Raw genomic sequence first — 20,664 nt, 5'->3', positions numbered from 1 at the left:
AGCTATATTTATTTAATTATAAAACGGATAATTTGATATGAGGATGCAATACTATAATTATAACTTACAATAAATGTCTTTGAAAGTGCCACAACTTCCGGATAATATTAAGTGTTTTAAAATAAAGATTTGTAATCTCTCCTTTTTTAAAGGCACATTTAATGTGCGAAATATTTTGAAAATGCTTTCAGTTTTTAGTTGAAAACTTTTTCTCTCATTTATCACAATTTAATTACAATGTGTTACATTTTCTATCATTTTTAGTTATTTTGTTAAACAATTATGAAAATAAATGTGCATTGGTGGTAATATTTTGACTGTCTGCGTCGAAGTTGATTTTTGAAGAAACTTTTATTTTCAAATAGAGTTCCAGCTTTATGCCTCTATGTAATATATATTATTTAAACGATTCTTAACTTACCTGGAACACAAAAAATTCTTTAAAAATTAAAGAGAAATGTTCTAATGTTATTTTAACATGTCAGCGTCCTTGTAGTTATGTAGGATGATAATGTTTTGACAGATTTTGTCAACAGATCGTAAGTTATTTATCTATTAATATCCGTTCATTCTTAGTGGTTGAACATGAACAGGTAAATCACTTAATGATAAAACCAGGAAAACACAATAAATCGATGGGGATTGTTTCAAGTTGATCACATGTATAGCTCTATAAATTATGTATGAAACGAAAACAAAATTCATCACACTTCAGTACCTTCCTTTACAATAAATAACATGACAACATTTTGATATTTTAACTTTATAATTCGTCAAAGGTAACAATAATAATAATAATCAATGCTTTATCCAAAAATCAAATAAACTCTTCTCTGCGGTTACATTGTCTCCGTATCAAACAGGTTAAATAAAATATAGATACAGATATAAAAAAAACAATCTCTTCATTTCTATCATATCAGAATGACACCGGTAATGAACACATCCGAAGTTTATACATGGGAACACTGATTCATTTCTACGACATTGTGATCAATAGTCTGTGACTACCGAGACCGTTACAGATACTTTATCATTTACTGTCTCTGCTGTGTCTGTGGATATTTCAATTAAATGTATTTCTCTGAAAATATTCAATTTGGAGTAGCTTTGACGGAAACCATCCTATTTGTAATAAGTTCATAGACGAGTTTCAGTCTAGACCAATAACTGAGCCACCCAATTTACTACAACAATTAGGGTATCTCCAAATAATGGAACAACCCAATTTACTACAACAATCAGGGTATCTCCCAATAATGGAACCACCCAATTTACTACAACAAACAGGGTATCTCCCAATAATGGAACCACCCAATTTCCTACAACAATCAGGGTATCTCCCAATAATGGAACCACCCAATTTCCTACAACAATCAGGGTATCTCCCAATAATGGAACCACCCAATTTACTACGACAATCAGGGTATCTCCCAATAATGGAACCACCCAATTTCCTACAACAATAAGGGTATCTCCCAATAATGGAGCCACCCAATTTACTACAACAATCAAGGTATCTCCAAATAATGGAACCACCCAATTTACTAAAACATTAAGGGTATCTCCCAATTATGAAACTACCAAATTTACTACAACAATCAATTTAGGGGGGATACAAACACGAATACCGACATCATAACGAATCCTTTATCCTATAAATGGGTAAAACGAGAGGAAATACCGACATTGTAACGAATCCTTTATTCTATAAATTGATCAAACGAGGGATAATACCGACATTGTAACGAATCCTTTATCTTATATAATTGATAAAACGAGGGATAATACCGACATTGTAACGAATCCTTTATCTTATATAATTGATAAAACGAGGGATAATAATGACATTATAACGAATCCTTTATCTTATATAATTGATAAAACGAGGGATAATACCGACATTGTAACGAATCCTTTATTCTATAAATGGATAAAACGAGGAATAAGACAAACACACATACCGACATGTGTGACGACACTTGGATACAATACAAGGAGAATGAGACAAAATAGGATTATGTGTATATCAAAATCATCAGCAGCAGCAGCAGCAAAAACATCGTCGTTTGTAACGAGACCCTATGTTATAATTCCAGATATATAATTTCTAAATATAGAATCATAATTCTAGTAGCATTCTATTCTTTATTATTTGTAGCTTTTAGTTTCTTTTATTTATATAATAATTTCAACTATTGGAGTAGATACAAAGGTTGTATTGGAGTTAACGAGTTATTCATGATAATTTTTTCTCCAAATCGAATGAAAGTTTATGCAATAGTTATGATAATGAAAAGGTAGAGAATTATTCTGTTGAGGAATATCTGTATGCATAATTCATTCCAAACAGAAAGGTCTGTTAGTAAGCCTTAAAAATAAAACTCAAACTCATTGTTAAAAGATTTGAAATGATAATATGATGTGAACTCTAATTAACGTATTTATCAAAGTCAATATCGAAAATAAAATCATAAAATGATCGTTGTCTAGCCAGTCAACGGACGTTTCGTTTCATCTGTCAACAACTCTGAGTACGTCGGCGGTGAGAGAGGTGTTGAATGTGGAGCGACAATTGTTGCTTGATGTGCTGGATATGTACCTGTAAACAAAATGAATAAAATCACATTAAAGAGCGAGAATTATGAAGTAATTAAAGAGTTTTTTATGAACTCATTACCATTTTTCCAATCCATGTGTTTAGGATTTTAGTAGGTCTTGAAATATATTTAATGAAATCAAAACAGTTGGAACGTGGAAAATATGTCACAAAACAAACATTAACAATATCAAATCAGTGTACTAACTTTTCTTGAATTTCTAGATATTGATTTCTTGGCTTAATTCCTTGTTTCTTACCTTGTCCGGTTGGTATGTTTGGCTGAATTGGCGGTACTTCGGTAATAACGAATTGTTTTTGCGTGACAGGTGTAGTGTAATTCATAACCACGCTTGGGCTTCCTTGTAGATTCCTCCGCCGATACAATATATACAGCACAACACACACAGCAGCTACACAGATAATGACACCTATGGCCACTCCAATGTATACCCTGGTCATGTAATCTGTATAATAAAGGAAACCAACATATATTTTGAAGAAATCTTCCCATTGACTATCAGAACATTTTCTTTTTTTGGGGGGGGGGGGGGGGGGGGGGTCCCCACAAAATGTACTTAACGCATACTTAAAGTAGTCACATGAAGTTGAACAATCTTTCCCAGAATAATACATTGTAAATGTTCTGAGGCGAAATATTTCTTGTAATCTTCATACGCATTACACAATGTCTATTTTAATAGTCTATTTAAGTTTAGGATTACAGAAACTAGCGAAAATCGTTGAAAAGAAAACTACAACATGAAACAAAACACTGAAAAAGAGCTTGATATAAGGTCAACAACTTTGCTTTACAACAAAAATATATTTCAACTAAACTATCAGAAAAATTCTCAATTCAAAGTTGATATCATAAAAATAGAAAACAGAAGAATGTTCTTTTGTATCACGAACCTCATATTCATTGATGTTAAATTGTGTATTTTGATAATTAATTGAACTAGAAAACCACGTTAACATGTAATTCAATTAATGAATCAGTATAAATACCATAAAATAATTGCATTAATTAGTATACTAACTTGAGTTTCTTCTTTACAAGACAACAGATAATTTTTGTAGTAAATATAACGTGAATGTTCCAATGACAATAGTCAGTCTATAAACCATATCTTGTAATATCTTGTGATAGCATAGAAATATATTTTTATGCATCGTGTATACAATTCTAACGAATGAACTAAGTTTACATATCTAGAGATGATACTGTGTTAGCAATTTAAAAGCATTGGGCAAAAAAATGGTTACATAACGCCGGTACCCGTCCATTATTGTATCTCTTTTATTCTTTCTATATCTCTCAAACATCGATAATACTTCGACATCGGATTGCGCCAGTATTTGTAGTTTTTTAATATTTTGTCATATCTACCTTGATAACGGTATGTATAAGTTGCTGAAAGCATTAATATCAATAAGGATGTGGAGGAGGATCCGGCGGAGAATTTGATGTCAAGATATGTGTCTTCATCAGCACAGAACTTGGGGGGTGAATCGTCATCGCAGGTGTATTCCTATGTGACATCACATCAAGTATTAAATTAAACAGAAATCATACCTGTATTCAATATTATAGCTTAATATGTTAAAACCATACATAATGAGATAAGAAATAAAACTAAGCAGCCAATAAACGTTATCATAACGAAATCGTAATTCTAACTCAAAATCGATAAACAGGAGGGTGCAGTATACGAATAAAAATACAGATTTGCATAAAAAAAGAGAAATAGAATAAAACCTGGAGTTTTTCTCTCGTTGTATTTGTATTAAGCATCTAAAAATCACAAGAAGCATGCCTGTTGTTGTATTCAATTTACTGATAACTTTGTCGATGACATTTGATGAAATGAAAGGAAGCATGGCATAATGTTATTGTGTATATTAACAATTATGACATCTTATTTATAGCGATGGTCTAAATATCAAGACATCAATTAACTGATAAATATAGTGCAATATGACACAGATGAGATATGGATCTCGATATAATTGTGTTTAGAATTATTACATTATAATAATACTGATCAACATATATTTGGGATACATTTAAGTTTAATTTCGTTCATTTTCAAATTGGAACCGAAATAATCAGTTGACCTTTTAAATCAGTTTTAATTAGCTTTAATTAAGTGTATTTTAAGATATATATTGTGTACATCGTTTATGAACCCTAATTTGTAGTATATCCTAATGTAGCAACATTCATCTTATTCTTAGATCTCTAGATCTGTCTTTCTTCCTGTCACTCTTCTTTGCTTTTCTTTCTTTATAATCATTATAGGTATACTGTGACGTCATCACAATCTTTGTAATATATATTTGTGGAGAGGACTTGTATAAGTTGTTAAAAACAAGTGCCTAATCCAATTGTGTCTAAACACAATAAAATATGTTCAAATAAAATAATAAATGAGCCCTTGTCTTGTCGCATGTTTTACGAGATATGTTCACGTTTAGTTCACAACTACAGAAAGGAGGGATCTCATTACAAGAGAACGAAGGCTATCCTTAAGGTTGGAATTGGTATGGTTGGTAGTGTAAAGAGTAGAAAAATTAAATGTTTTGATTGTTGAAACCTTCTTTAGGACTGCAGCCCGAACTTATTTGTATAAAGAATGTAGTAAGCAACGGACTACTTTTTTTTACTTTCGAAATTTTTATTCAGATTTTCCATAGTAACGGAATACTTATAATTAGTTACTTCATACAATATGCATTATCCCCAGCCCCTTTCAATCCCCTGCACCCTTTCTCTTTATTTTCCATGCACGTGTTGAAATGTAATTAAATGCTCTATGATATATATATCCAAATAGCATTAAGTATTGTCAGTACTGTTCCATAGCTACTTGTATGTCTACAAGGAGACAGATTTACAGAAGTACTTAGTACTTGTTTCTGAATCCTTTTTGAGATTATATTGTATATATTATATTGTATATATTATATTGCCATGTATTATTGAATAAAATAAGTTTAAACTAAGTAACGCAACTGTGATGTATAATCTCACCAAGCTTTAAATTTAAAGTGATATTATCTGTCGGGAACACCGTTGGTTCAGTTGAAATAATAAACATAGTAATTGATTTACCCAGGTTAAGTAATATCTAATAACTTCAATAGCCTTTTACTTTTGTCAGTTGTATGAAGGATTTCCCAGATTGCTATTTAAGTCACCGATGACAGGGAGTGTGCCATGTTTGCATCATTATTACACATTTGCGAACTCACGAGATCTCACGAGAGCAGAATCAGACCAATTGGGACTATGACTGGTCAGTGACTTTTTGCTTTCATCTTTTCCAGTAGATAATCATATTGGGAGATCACGTTATTGTGTTGATGTTATTCGAGTACACTACACACGTTATCGCTTTCTTGTAAATTTAATGATCAGTTAAATATGATATAAATTTTTTATTTCTTTTTATTTCAAAATCCTTAACACAATTTATGTTCTGGATATGGTATAAGCAGTATTTTTGCTATAAAAGAGAAACAAAAAATGTTGAGAAAGAAAGGGATGTATTAAACAGATATTTAAAAAGAAATGTTTCCACGTTAATTTACCTCCGTTGGTCCACTGATGTTGAAGTATTTCATAGAGAAATCGCATGTGTCAATGTCATATTTCCACGCTTTCCACACAGACTTGATATTTATCCAAAGCTTCTGTTAGACTTCTGCCAATAAAGGACAATTTACAGTAAGATGGCAGTTTTCGTCCATCCCATTCCAATTGGATGGAGTCGTGTTCGTTCAAATGGTGAATCCCGTACGGACACGTGGTGTTGTCCAAATGCAGCAAATGAACTGGAAATATCGATATTATATAGACATTTTATATTATCTTCTTTGTAGAGAAATATAATGTGGGTTTCACTCCAGTGATAATTAACAAATTGATTTAAGTATTGTCAGTGGTTTTTATCAACTGCTTCAAATATTACTTATTTCCGGTATGGAGGTTATTTTAGCGGTTTCTGATAGCCAAATCGATTTCGATGAGTTAATTCAGAGAATTATGCTTTATACTTTAATGTTCAATTGTAATACATGTATATAGTGGAAATAACACAACAAACCACAATTAGACTATTTGAATCATGAGTTTTACACTTGAATTAAAAAGTGTGTGATGATTGTCTGCCATAGGGAGGGAATTTCAGACAGAAAGTGAAATCTTATGCCAATAACTCATTTATTTCCGTCATGATTGAACCTTCAATTATCATGCTAATAATTAATTCCTGGTTCAAAAATATTCATATCAAATGCGATTTGTTAAAACAAATTGCTTAGTGTCGAATGAATACGAAGCCTGGATTGGTAATGTAATAACATCGTAAAAAGTGAAACATTTCCGTTTTGATTTACAAACTTTTGGTACCCGGCCTCATTGCCAAATCCTGTGGACCAAACTAATTCGGGCCAAAAACTGTGAACATCCAAAGAGAAGTGACCAGGGAAATACAAATCAACACACACATGTGTTATTGTAAACTCAGAAGGTTATATGAGGATATAATCAAGACTCCAGTACTTTAACATCACTGTCCTATAACATCACCGTCCTATAACATCACCGTCCTATAACATTACCGTCCTATAACATAACCGTCCTATAACATTACCGTCCTATAACATTACCGTCCTATAACATCACCGTCCTGTAATATCACCGTCCTATAACATTACCGTCCTATAAAATTACCGTCCTGTAACATTACCGTCCTATAACATCACCGTCCTATAACATCACCGTCCTATAACATTACCGTCCTATAACATCACCGTCCTGTAATATCACCGTCCTATAACATTACCGTCCTATAACATCACGGTTCTATAACATCACGGTCCTATAACATCACCGTCCTATAACGTTACCGTCCTATAACATTACCGTCCTATAACATTACCGTCCTATAACATTACCGTCCTATAACATCACCGTCATATAACATTACCGTCCTATAACATAACCGTCCTATAACATCACGGTTCTACAACATTACCGTCCTATAACATAACCGTCCTATAACATCACCGTCCTATAACATTACCGTCCTATAACATTACCGTCCTATAACATCACCGTCCTATAACATTACCGTCCTATAACATCACGGTCCTATAACATCACCGTCATATAACATTACCGTCCTATAACATCACCGTCCTATAACATTACCGTCCTATAACATCACCGTCCTATAACATTACCGTCCTGTAATATCACCGTCCTATAACATCACCGTCCTATAACATTACCGTCCTATAACATCACCGTCCTATAACATTACCGTCCTATAACATCAAGGTTCTATAACATCACGGTACTAAAACATCACGGTCCTATAACATTACCGTCCTATAATATCACCGTCCTATAACATTACCGTCCTATAACATCACCGTCCTATAACATCACCGTCCTATAACATCACCGTCCTGTAATATCACCGTCCTATAACATTACCGTCCTATAACATTACCGTCTTATAACATCACCGTCCTGTAATATCACCGTCCTATAACATCACCGTCCTATAACATCACCGTCCTATAACATCACCGTCCTATAACATTACCGTCCTATAACATTACCGTCTTATAACATCACCGTCCTGTAATATCACCGTCCTATAACAATACCGTCCTATAACATCACCGTCCTATAACATTACCGTCCTATAACATCACCGTCCTATAACATTACCGTCCTATAACATTACCGTCCTATAACATTACCGTCCTATAACATCACCATCCTATAACATCACGGTTCTATAACATCACGGTACTAAAACATCACCGTCCTATAACATTACCGTCCTATAACATTACCGTCTTATAACATTACCGTCCTGTAATATCACCGTCCTATAACATTACCGTCCTATAACATTACCGTCCTATAACATTACCGTCCTATAACATCACCATCCTATAACATCACGGTTCTATAACATCACGGTACTAAAACATCACCGTCCTATAACATCACCGTCCTATAACATCACCGTCCTATAACATCACGGTTCTATAACATCACGTCTATAACATCACCGTCCTAATAACATACCGTCCTATAACATCACCGTCCTATAACATTACCGTCCTATAACATTACCGTCCTATAACATCACCGTCCTATAACATTACCGTCCTATAACATTACCGTCCTATAACATTACCGTCCTATAACATCACCGTCCTATAACATCACGGTCCTATAACATTACCGTCCTATAATATCACCGTCCTATAACATTACCGTCCTATAACATCACCGTCCTATAATATTACCGTCCTATAACATTACCGTCCTATAACATTACCGTCCTGTAATATCACCGTCCTATAACATTACCGTCCTATAACATCACCGTCCTATAACATTACCGTCCTATAACATTACCGTCCTATAACATTACCGTCCTGTAATATCACCGTCCTATAACATTACCGTCATATAACATTACCGTCCTATAACATTACCGTCCTATAACATCACCGTCCTGTAATATAACTGTCCTATAACATCACCGTCCTATAACATTACCGTCCTATAACATTACCGTCCTATAACATTACCGTCTTATAACATCACGGTCCTATAACATTACCGTCCTATAATATCACCGTCCTATAACATTACCGTCCTATAACATCACCGTCCTATAACATTACCGTCCTATAACATTACCGTCCTATAACATTACCGTCCTATAACATTACCGTCCTATAACATTACCGTCCTATAACATTACCGTCCTATAACATTACCGTCCTATAACATCACCGTCCTGTAATATAACTGTCCTATAACATCACCGTCCTATAACATTACCGTCCTATAACATTACCGTCTTATAACATCACCGTCCTGTAATATCACCGTCCTATAACAATACCGTCCTATAACATCACCGTCCTATAACATTACCGTCCTATAACATTACCGTCCTATAACATCACCGTCCTATAACATCACCGTCCTAATGTTCATTTAAGCATTGAACTGTTACCAAATGGTAGTATACAGTCGATATGAATACAATTTGGGTGACAGATAAATAGAATGTCGCCCGTTAGGGCGACATGAAATATTTATCTGTCACCCAAATTGTATTCATATCGACTGTATACTACCATTTGGTTACAGTTCAATGCTTATATTTACATTCATATTTTTTTTATTAACTGTAGCTTAAGACACGTTTAAATTTGCCGCTTCCCCTATCACTGACGTCACCAGGTTCAAATACCGGAACAGCCGATCTTCCAGAAGGATTAATATAATCCCTCATGTCGTAATTAATAGCAAACACATACAATGGTTTTGCACAAATTTGGCTTTATTTTCTATTTCATATACGTTTGTAGATATCGTCATATTATTCACAATTGCATAATTTCTGATTGTTTAAAATCCAAGCCGTTTTTCGGCGCAATGTTATACGATTAACATTTAGAAGTGATGCGGCTTTGAACAGGTATTGCACAGGACAGACTCGATTCCTCGGAAATACTTAAGTTTCTATCGACTGGATTTACGTTTTTCAGAAGAATATCAGTTCTTAAATTCTAAATGAAAGTCGTCTTGACAGTAGGTGAAAACGATTCCAAAGATAGTTCGTTCGAAACAGATTCATGTCTAGGTTTACCAGTCGCATCTTAGCAGACGACTTTCAACTTCACACGGGCTCGATTTTGTAAGGTAGGCCTTTAACATCAGTGAATAACCAAAAGTGAATAACCAAAAAACTAAAATCTAATATACATACACAACCGGAAACCATGTCGCTGCTCCCGACTTTTCACAAGATTTTTATTTTATTTTATTTTATTTTATAAATACTGGACTTTTAGTGTTGTCGTGTCTTACATTTCTGAAAATTCGGAAACGAGCCCCTGTGAGTGTGACGACATTGACAATTTGATAATTCTTAGATCAAAAACGGCGCTTTAGTTATTTTGTGTTGACTACATTTTGTTTTGATTATAAAATGTTACTCTCATAACTTGTGAAGTTGCTTTATTTTTCGTGTTGTGGATTATAAATGCTAGCATTCGAAATCTCTCCAGGTTGAAAGTAACTGGCGGCCATTGTTTTGACCAGCAACACCTGGGGCTGTATTCCTACTCTGACCGAATCACTGTAAATTGTAGTATACAGTCTCATGAATACAATTTGGTTTACTAACGACATATAGGCAAATGCAACACAGAATGTAAATATATAACATTAGCGTCCTAATGTTCATATAACATCACCGTCCCATACCGTTACTTACTTGCTGTTCCAGATACGTCGTTCACAGTTACATGTCCTAACAGAGCGAACGCCAAAATTCTAAGCAGCATTACGGGAGGTTGTGTATTTCTGAAACAATAAAAAACACAATCAACATTGTTTCTTTCCCTGTTAATCTATATAAACGCACACATTAGTTTTCTGATCTGGAATAACATGAGGTCACAATCATGAACTCAGTCAGCAAAACGGTAGCTCCCCCAGACCTAGACAGATTATAGTGCGCCTGAAATCGGTAGATGCTAAATTTCGGCTACTGAAATCGTCAAAGCTGTTTCGGAACTGTCCGCAATTCTCTCACGTGTCAGTTAATGAAGACATGACCAAATACAGGAGCAGCCTGGCCTATCACGCCAGACAACTAGTCAAACGCCATCATATCCTACAAACTTGGACGACTAACGGTAAAATCCATATAAAGGACAAAACATCCCGCGTGGTACATGAATCTGACCTGGTCCCGTATGGTCATGTTGTGTAGAATCTGCAGTCCGCAGAACCATACCATAAACTAGTAGTTATGTAGTTACCTTATTTTCACTTGATCCAGTACATATGATACACACTGACAAGCTCCACCCGAGTGTTGTCAAACCATTCACGTAAGGTGAAATTTAGACCAGTCCATTTCCGCCTATACATGTATGTAAGATACTGTATTTGTATTACAATCATGAATCAGCCAATATAGCTTAGTTTATCTGTTTATGGAATTAATCTGACAGTAATTAAGTCATTAACTCTTTCAAGTACATAAACTTGTATCCATAATAAATATGTCCAAATTGATGTTTGTAAATATCAAATAATAGCCCAATACCTACAAAACAAATGGAATATCCCGTCTGTTGCTGTCACCGTTACGCTTGTCTATACTTGTACATATTAGCTTTTTGATAACTTTCTTGCTTACGTTTGCACAGTTTTCTTCAAATTGTAGTTCAATTTGCAATATAGAATTCTCAAATTGTACTTAGTACACGTTGCTACAGTGAATCCATTTTTTGTTTTTTGTTTTGTTTTTGTTTTTTTTTCTCAATAGCTCGAATGCTTACTGTAGTATGTGTGCGTTGAAATACCACATGTACATCCACATATACAATGTTCAATTTGCACGTAGTTATGTGCATTACGCAATACACGCTCATGTTCCCTGATACTGTAAGGATCTGATAAGTGGAAAATTAACACTGAAAATGTCAAATACAGACGTTGTATACTGTATATCTACTAATAATTATATCATGTCTACCATACTGACTTTAATTTTTTTTTTCTCCCTCACTGTTTTTCCCTTTGTATGTATAGCACCGAAATGCTCAGAATTAAGACCCGAGAAAGTTATAAAATACTATATTTTTCCACGTATCAGCTGTTCGTAGTTTTTTTTATAAAAACAATCAAAGATATAGAAAATATGAATGAGATGACTTGAATCATGAGTAAATCGTCAAAGTTGGGTCATATGCTAAGTGCATGAGCAGCCAATGAAATACATCTGTTTAATTTTGCATATCTTGTAAACAAATGAGTAGCCAATGAAATACATCTGTTTAAATTTACATATTCTGTAAACAAATGGGTATAGCCAATGAAAAATGCCTTTTAAATTTACATGTCTTGTAAACAAATGATAGTAGCCAATGAAATGTATTTGTTGCATTTACCTCTCTTGTTAACAAATGAGTATTATTTGTACAATTCACTGTCATATCACGGTACACTTGCCATACCACAACCTTTGTTAAACTCGTACTTATTGTAATATAAATATGACTACATCTTGGTAAAGAAACATAATCATGAATAACTCTGTTTACATAATTATAAGATTCAACTCTTAGTTAGATATATATGCACATTTTTGTATACAGTCAAACCTGTCATATGTGACCTTCCAAGGGAGTCAATAAAAAAGGTCACATATGACAGGTGGTCTCTTAATCCAGGTTCAAAGAAAATTACCCGAAAAGGAAAGTTCATAATTATTCTGCCACATATGTAAAATTTATCAGCTACAAGTATTAGTACATATATGAAAAGGAATTACCTCAGTCATCAATTAAGATTGTGAATATAATCAAATCTATAAGAGACCTCTTGAGGAAAACGAAAGAAAAAACAAAAAAAAAGAAGAAAAATCACTATTCACTTAATGAAATAAAATGCTTATAATAATGGACAATATATAAAAATATCCCCATTTCTTCATATGTAGTACAATTCAGTTTCTTTTATTTTCATTAATTTATATATTTAAATTCTTTTAGCACGTTACAATAAAAAAAAATATTTTAAAATACAAAAAATAATCAAAGAGTTTGAATGGCCAATTTCATTATTTCATGTGCCGGATACATTTACACAAAAAAATTTTTTATTTTATTTTTTTCTTGCACTCCTGAATTCCTGGTCCGGACTTCCGTCCGGATTATTAGTCACGTAACTGCATTTCCTTCATAACGATGGAGACGTTTTTAACTGGCAAATATCTGTCCTAATGTCTCAAAAAGAACATGAATTTCAGTTAAACAGTAAGTTGACTGTTTATTCACTCTTTTTCATACTTCCCAAGCAAATGTTTGTATTTTTATCTATCAAAATTTCGTGAAAATCGTCTGAATGGCGAGGACGTTTTTTCCCCATATCCAATCTCCTTTCATTCTTAAAGTAAAGTACAGTTTCGTTCGTTTTTGGGTGTTATCAGGGCAAAGATAATAAATTCAGTACATTTTTTGAGACAGAATAAGACATTTCATGCATTTCTGAAGTATTTTTTTAATCTTTAAAAGCAGACAAGTTCGTCCGGTTTCTTCTAGATTATGACTTCTGCTTCCGTTTTAAAACTCGGAAAGTCGCTGAAAAAAGTCGCTTTTCAGCATTTGGGACACGGAAATGATGGTCGTTAGTCGCGTCTGACAGGTAGTCGCTTAATTCAGGTCACTAGTATAGTAAATAACGTTGGGAGGAAAAAATATGGTCGCATATGAAAGGAAGTCGTTTAATTCAGGTGGTCGCTAAGGCAGGTTTGACTGTATATGTAATTAGTAGCACGTGGTGCGCCCACTCAAGGTCACCACGTGCTAGGTTAGCCAAAATGGCGTTCTTGTGTTGTAATTATAACATGACCATTCCGTGCTTGACTTGTATATTACCGCTTGCTGACGCCTGTCCTTCCGAACTTAAATTTTTTAAATCTACTTCTATAAAAGATAGCGGACACTAGTTATCATAAATTGGGAGTCGAGTCATAACCAGTCCAGCACGGAACCACATATTCTTGTTATTCTTGTATATGTTAATCATAAATATTGCGTATTTAGTAAGTGACATTTGTGTACATATCTTGCTGACCTCTGTCCCTCCATTTCAACCAAACCCTACATGTTTCTCTTTCTCTTCTACTTCTCTGGACTTCAAAACTTCTCTACTTCTTTTTCTAACTCATCTGGAAACAATTTCTATTCCCTGTACCCCCTTGATCTAATGACTTATGTGATACTAACGATGATAAAATTGTACCCGGTATTTTCTATTCGAGCACACCACAGTTTCATGTTTCTGTACAATGTTACTGATGTGACATAATGCCAATATCTCTGTCATTATACCGTACTCGGATAGGATTATTTAACAGAAAACGTCTCCGATTTTTTTCAAAATCCTTTAAACAAAATGTCAGCACTCGTGGCTGTCTGGGACATGGTGATATGTTTTTTTTCTCCTATGTGTAATTCAGTTGTTACTTATTACATCGGGGAATGTTGAGATAAACCCAGGACCTGTAAATATTTCTGATTCTGATTTCGATATATCCTCTGAATCCTCATACCTCTCTAGTAATGCAAGCGACTACTACGACAATTCTAAATACTCATTTGTACATTTGAACGTCCAAAGTCTCCGAAATAAGATGGATATATTATTTACAGAACTACACAACGTCTGTGTTTTATCTTTCACTGAAACGTGGCTCTCCATTAATGATAATTTAGCTGATTTTACCTTCCCCGGCTATTGCGACCCTTTTTGCCACGTTAGACCAGATCGTGTCGGTGGGGAGTATCTGTGTACGTTAAAAACAGCCTACCTGTTAAGCGTCGCCCTGACTTAGAGCTTCCCTCTGTAGAATGTGTTTGGGTTGAACTAAATTTATCAGGAACTTCTATACTCTACGGCACTTTCTACAGGCCCCCTAATTCTCCGGTCTCTCAATGGGACCATATTTCACGATCTATAGAACTAGCTTTTAACACTGGATGTGAAAACATTATTGTAACCGGTGACCTGAATGCTAATTATCTTACTAACAATCAATCAGTCTCGCACTTACACGAACTTCTCCAAACTTTTAACCTGTCCCAAATGATATCGTCTCCTACATTTTATACTGAAAACTCCTCATCTCTACTTGATGTAATATGTGTTAGTAACCCTCAGTTGATTGATAAATGCTCTGTAGGTGAAAGTTTTCTAGACCAACCTCTGAGGTATCATTGCCCCATTTTTGGTAGCTTAGATATATCTGTACCGAAAAAGTCGTCAGTTAAACGTAACATATGGCTGTTTGATCAGGATAATTACGACATGTATAGAGAGAAACTTACTTAATATTGACTGGGATACTATTCTAACAAATGATAACATTGACGACTCTGTCGATTCCTTTACTAATATACTTATTAATACTGCTAAGGAATGTATTCCTAACAAATTAGTGACAATACGCACCAGAGAACCCCCATGGATGTCCAGTGAAATTCATAAATTATGTCGGAAAAGAAAAAGATTATTTTAGATTAGCCAAGAGATCAGGAACTGCGGAGGATTGGAGTAAGTATAAAAGAGTCAGGAACAAATGTGTAAGTTTAATACGTAGTGCGAAAATTATCTACATTCGTAAACTTTGCGGAATACTTGGTAATAAAACACATGGGAAATCTTGGTGGAAAACGGTAGGTAAACTGATGTTAAATTATAATAAAAAGAGTAATATACTACCCATTCATACTAACACGTCTACTCTTACCAACGACTCTGACATAGCCAATGCATTTAATGAATTCTTCTGTCTTAACTCCACTGTCGATGATACTAACGCAGAACTTCCACCCACTAACAACAATGAACCTTTGCTTACTCATATCCATATTGAAACAAATGACATTTATTCCGTCTTATCTAATCTGGACTGTTCCAAGGCAGTGGGACCTGATCTTGTAAATCCAAGACTACTTAAGGAAGCGGCAGCAATTTTGTGTTATCCCCTTCAAATAATCTTTAATTATTCTTTAGCCACTTCATCTTTTCCTAGTACATGGAAATTAGCAAATGTTACCCATGTGTTTAAAAAAGACGATCCTTCTCTTCTCAAAAACTATCGACCAATATCTTTAATTTCAATAGTAGGTAAAGTAATGGAGAGATGTGTTTTTAAGTACCTTTATAAGTTTATTACTGAAAATTCTCTATTATCACCGTCTCAGTCTGGATTCAGAGCTGGCGACTCTACAGTAAATCAGTAAATTGCAATCACTAATGACATTTATTCAGCACTAGACAAGGGTAAAGAAATTCGAATGATCTTTTGTGATACTAGGAAGGCATTCGATCGAGTTTGGCATACGGGTTTACTTTCCAAATTACGCAAAATAGGCATCGGTGGAAGATTTGTATCATGGTTTCAAAGTTATTTAAATAATAGGAAGCAAAGAGTTGTTGTTAATAGTAAGACTTCCGAATGGATGGAAATTAGTGCTGGGGTTCCCCAGGGGTCAATATTAGGCCCTCTATTGTTTTTGATTTTTATTAATGATATTGTTGAAGGCATCAACACCACAATAAAATTATTTGCAGACGACACTTCTCTTTATGCTATAGTAGATACTCCCACTCACTGTGCTGATATGTTAAATGACTGTTTAAGGAAAATACATGAATGGTCTGAACAGTGGTTGGTTAAGTTTAACCCAGAAAAAACCGAATCTCTTTTAGTGAGCAGGAAAATTAATAAACCCCGTCACCCCACATTATTCATGAATAACGTTCCTGTTAGTGAGGTCAAACATCATAAACATATAGGGCTATTCCTCTCCCATGACGGTACTTGGTCTGAACATATAAATTATATGATTAAAAAAGCATCAAATAAACTAGCCATATTGAGACGTTTCAGATTTTAAATAGATAGTAATTCACTTCAAACCTTATACTTCTCCTTTATCAGGCCCATACTAGAATATTGGGATATCGTCTGGGATAATATTACTATTCAACAGTCACAATCTCTAGAAAATATTCAACTGGAAGCTGCAAGAATTATAACGGGTGGGACCAAACTTACAAGCCATGCTAAATTATATGAAGAAACTGGGTGGGACACTCTACAATATCGCCGTAAAGTGAAGAAAATTGTTCAGGTACACAAAATGATTGTTGACCTCACTCCCCCATACCTTTCTAATTTACTCCCTCAACGCAGAATGGACGTTCATCAATGTAACACACGCGATGATGATAACTTAAATAATGTATTCTGTAAAACGAACTTCTATAAAAACTCTTTTCTTCCCTTCTTCTATTGACCTGTGGAACTCACTACCCCCAGATATTGAAAATAGCCCCTCCCTTAGTAACCTGAAAAAACACCTACACAGACACTCACCGACAGTCCCTCCTTATTATAGTTATGGGAAACGTTCTGATCAGGTTCATCATGCTAGATTGAGGATGAATTGCAGCTCTCTAAATGCCCATCTATTTAGTCGTAATCTTATCGACAGCCCTGTATGTTCATGTAGACAAGCGCATGAAACCACTGAACACTTTCTATTGTCTTGTCCAAACTATACCATTGTAAGAAACGAATGTTTTGTAGATCTACCAATAGACTACACTTTTGATATGCTCCTATACGGAGATCCAAATCTATCGATTACAGAGAATGAAAATATTTTCCATTGCATCCAACTTTATATTTTAAAAACCAAACGTTTTTTAAATTAATAGTGCCATTTTACGAGTCCCAAGAGGTCACTAGTGCTGTATATTTACATTATATTACTATGTTTTATTATGTCATTTTGCTTATGTAATACCTATAGTATCACTAGGTCCCATTACATATCTCTCTCTCTCTCTCTCTCCCTCCTCTCCCCCTCTCTCTCTCCCCCCACTCTCTCTCTCTCTCTGTCTCATCAATAGTTTTGTTTTTAAGTTATACTTTTTGACTAATAAATGGCTATACAGTGTTGTCACCCGCCAATCTATTATTTAAGGAGACAGATTTAAATAAGTATTTTCATACTTTTTTCTGAATCCTTTTATTATTATGTATCATATATATGACATGTAAATATTGAATAAAAATATTGTTTAAACTAATCATGAACTCGAGTCACATGCCACATTCGAATGATAAACAATATGCTTTCTTATCATAAACATTCGTTTGCTTTGATCCTCTAGGGGGCTCCTCTGCTCCTCCGGACGCTCTTCCGATCCCCCAAGGGCTCATCCACTCCTTCGCTACTCCAGCGGTTCCTCCAGCGTGCGTATACACAATAAAACATACCCCAGCCATGTCCTTCCGCCCTTCGGGTAGATACTCCCCGTCGGATTTGTATATACTCCCCGTCGGATTCGTAACTTCCGGTATCACCCGGTGGTATAAGGAAGAGACGCCATCCGTCTATCTCCCTTCCGTATACCCTACTACTCACAGCGGCATTATACCGGTCAGGCCAGTACACTATCAGTCACAGTAACCCTGACAGTACACACGACCTCTCTCTCCTCCCCTTGTCTCATTGACTCCTACACACATACCTATTACACACATGTTACATGTAACAGCCCAGACCGGACCGTAACAATATACCCCATCAATATGATACTTAACATGAAACAACATACACGACAGCCACCATCTTGGGTGTATGCCTGCTTAAGCTGTCGTACATCAGTGACGAAGAACTGTAAACACTGATTTAACATTGTGTGTAGGTATATGATATCCTATTATTTCAAACTATACCATCATACACTTTGAATACTATATTTCATTCACATTTATTGGTATGATAATTATATGATTATTTTTTACTGGAAGAATAAAAAAAAACTTTAATTGTGTTTGATGATCTCAGAGGCGAGTTTGCTCAGGTATGTTTAACAGCATATGTTGATGGCCATTCAGGTGAATCTGACCATACTTTACAATGATCGTTAAAACCACTTACCTGAGGACCAATATACAGGTACGTCTACCCTCTACACACAGGTTAGGTAATGTGTCATTGTTATATACGCAGATGCGTGTTTATTACATTTTATGGACATCCGGGTGTACAAGCGTACTTTACGCATGACTCATACTGAAGTGTGGAAAACAACACCGAATTTATGAATGAAACCGTGATTTTCAATGTGAATAAGCTGAATACATTTTATAATACTGCCCAGTATACACTCCTTAGGAACTAGTGTAAACAAGTCCATGATTATGAGCCCCTCCGAATCATTTGTTCTCCACCAGATTCATTAGACTTCTTGACTTGAAAACAAAACATTAAATTACATTATGATGTCGTTACAAACTTAACAATGTAAATGTTAATATATATATATTTATCTCGTCAAGTAAGCCTTTTACAATGTTCTCGTGTGGTCATTCATCTAATCGTGTCCAGATGTATTGAGATAAGTTGTTGTTTTGGTAGCTACGGTTATTAACATACAAATTAGGATTGATATATGAACACTTATCTAACTATTACTCAAATGTCTTCCTCTTTCTTCCGTCGAAGAGGTTTCCGACATATTGCTCAAAAACCGTTGGGCGGAATGGAATACAATAAACTGAGTACGAGTGTTCGTGTATGACCGTTTGTGCGCAAGTTTTCACTCGTCACCCGACCGGCCAGATGGATCGAGGCCTCTGATTGGTCACAACTAAGATTTTGTCCGGTTTTGCTTAAATTTGGTATATAGGTATAGTAAGACATAACAAACAATATTTCGATATCATGCAGATACATGTCCCTTAATAATGTCTGCGGAGATCGTTAGGGGAACTTATGTTACGGTTCCCGTTACGATATATAGAGGTTCCCCATCGAGTGGAGATTGTTTATCATTTTTATCCGACTCGACTAGGTAAATTCTCTAATTTTGAAAAGACATCAGCTTTAGCAAGACACAGAGAAAATTAACTAATGAGAGTTGGATAAAAATAAAAAACAATTATCATGAGTCGGGGACTTCGTTTATCCCATAACTTCTTTACTTACAAATGTAAGCTTGTAAAATTCAAATTCTCCCAACGTAGCAACTAAATTATGTGAACCAAATCACTACGCGACAAATTATAGTTCGTTAAGAACGAAAGCTTATCATCTATTTTAGATTTGTAAATGATATACTTTTACAAAACGAAATATTGGTTTGACAATCCTTGTGTCTGTGCGATTTATTAATAGTCTAGCTTGTTTAATGACTCCACTCAAATATATTCGATGACGACACCGTCATCGCGAAGTTGAACGTCATCGCTGAATATTAGACTAGGTCCTAATCATTGTCAGATTCAATTATCGGTCCTTTAATGGATTTCGTAGGTATGCTATTACTGGTTGTGATGTTAAATGTTCATTCTGAGATTTATTCATTTAAGACACCGTGCATTTCAAAAAATATTTCGGAAACCGAGCTGGAG

General features: G+C 34.8%; 1 protein-coding gene across 4 annotated transcripts; it reads right to left on the bottom strand.

Annotated features, from left to right (window-relative positions):
• Positions 1–747: 747 nt before the first annotated feature.
• Positions 748–19,291, bottom strand: LOC117330528. 4 transcript variants are annotated; one of them, XM_033888900.1, is made up of 6 exons: positions 19,190–19,291; positions 10,930–11,018; positions 6,197–6,439; positions 3,993–4,134; positions 2,860–3,066; positions 748–2,602 (listed from the first exon to the last, which is right to left on the bottom strand). In XM_033888900.1, exons 3-6 carry the CDS (start codon positions 6,227–6,229, stop codon positions 2,490–2,492), a joined length of 495 nt encoding a protein of 164 aa, XP_033744791.1. In that variant the 5' UTR covers positions 6,230–6,439; positions 10,930–11,018; positions 19,190–19,291; the 3' UTR covers positions 748–2,489. The 4 variants fall into 4 exon arrangements, with proteins under 4 accessions (XP_033744791.1, XP_033744794.1, XP_033744793.1 ...); XM_033888903.1 differs by having other exon boundaries at positions 6,197–6,309; XM_033888902.1 differs by lacking the exon at positions 19,190–19,291 and adding an exon at positions 18,671–18,688.
• Positions 19,292–20,664: the final 1,373 nt, after the last annotated feature.

The sequence above is a fragment of the Pecten maximus genome, chromosome 7, assembly GCF_902652985.1.
Source record: "Pecten maximus chromosome 7, xPecMax1.1, whole genome shotgun sequence".
In the NCBI taxonomy this organism is placed as follows: Eukaryota; Metazoa; Mollusca; class Bivalvia; order Pectinida; family Pectinidae; genus Pecten; species Pecten maximus.
This window is presented reverse-complemented; position numbering and strand designations above follow the sequence as displayed.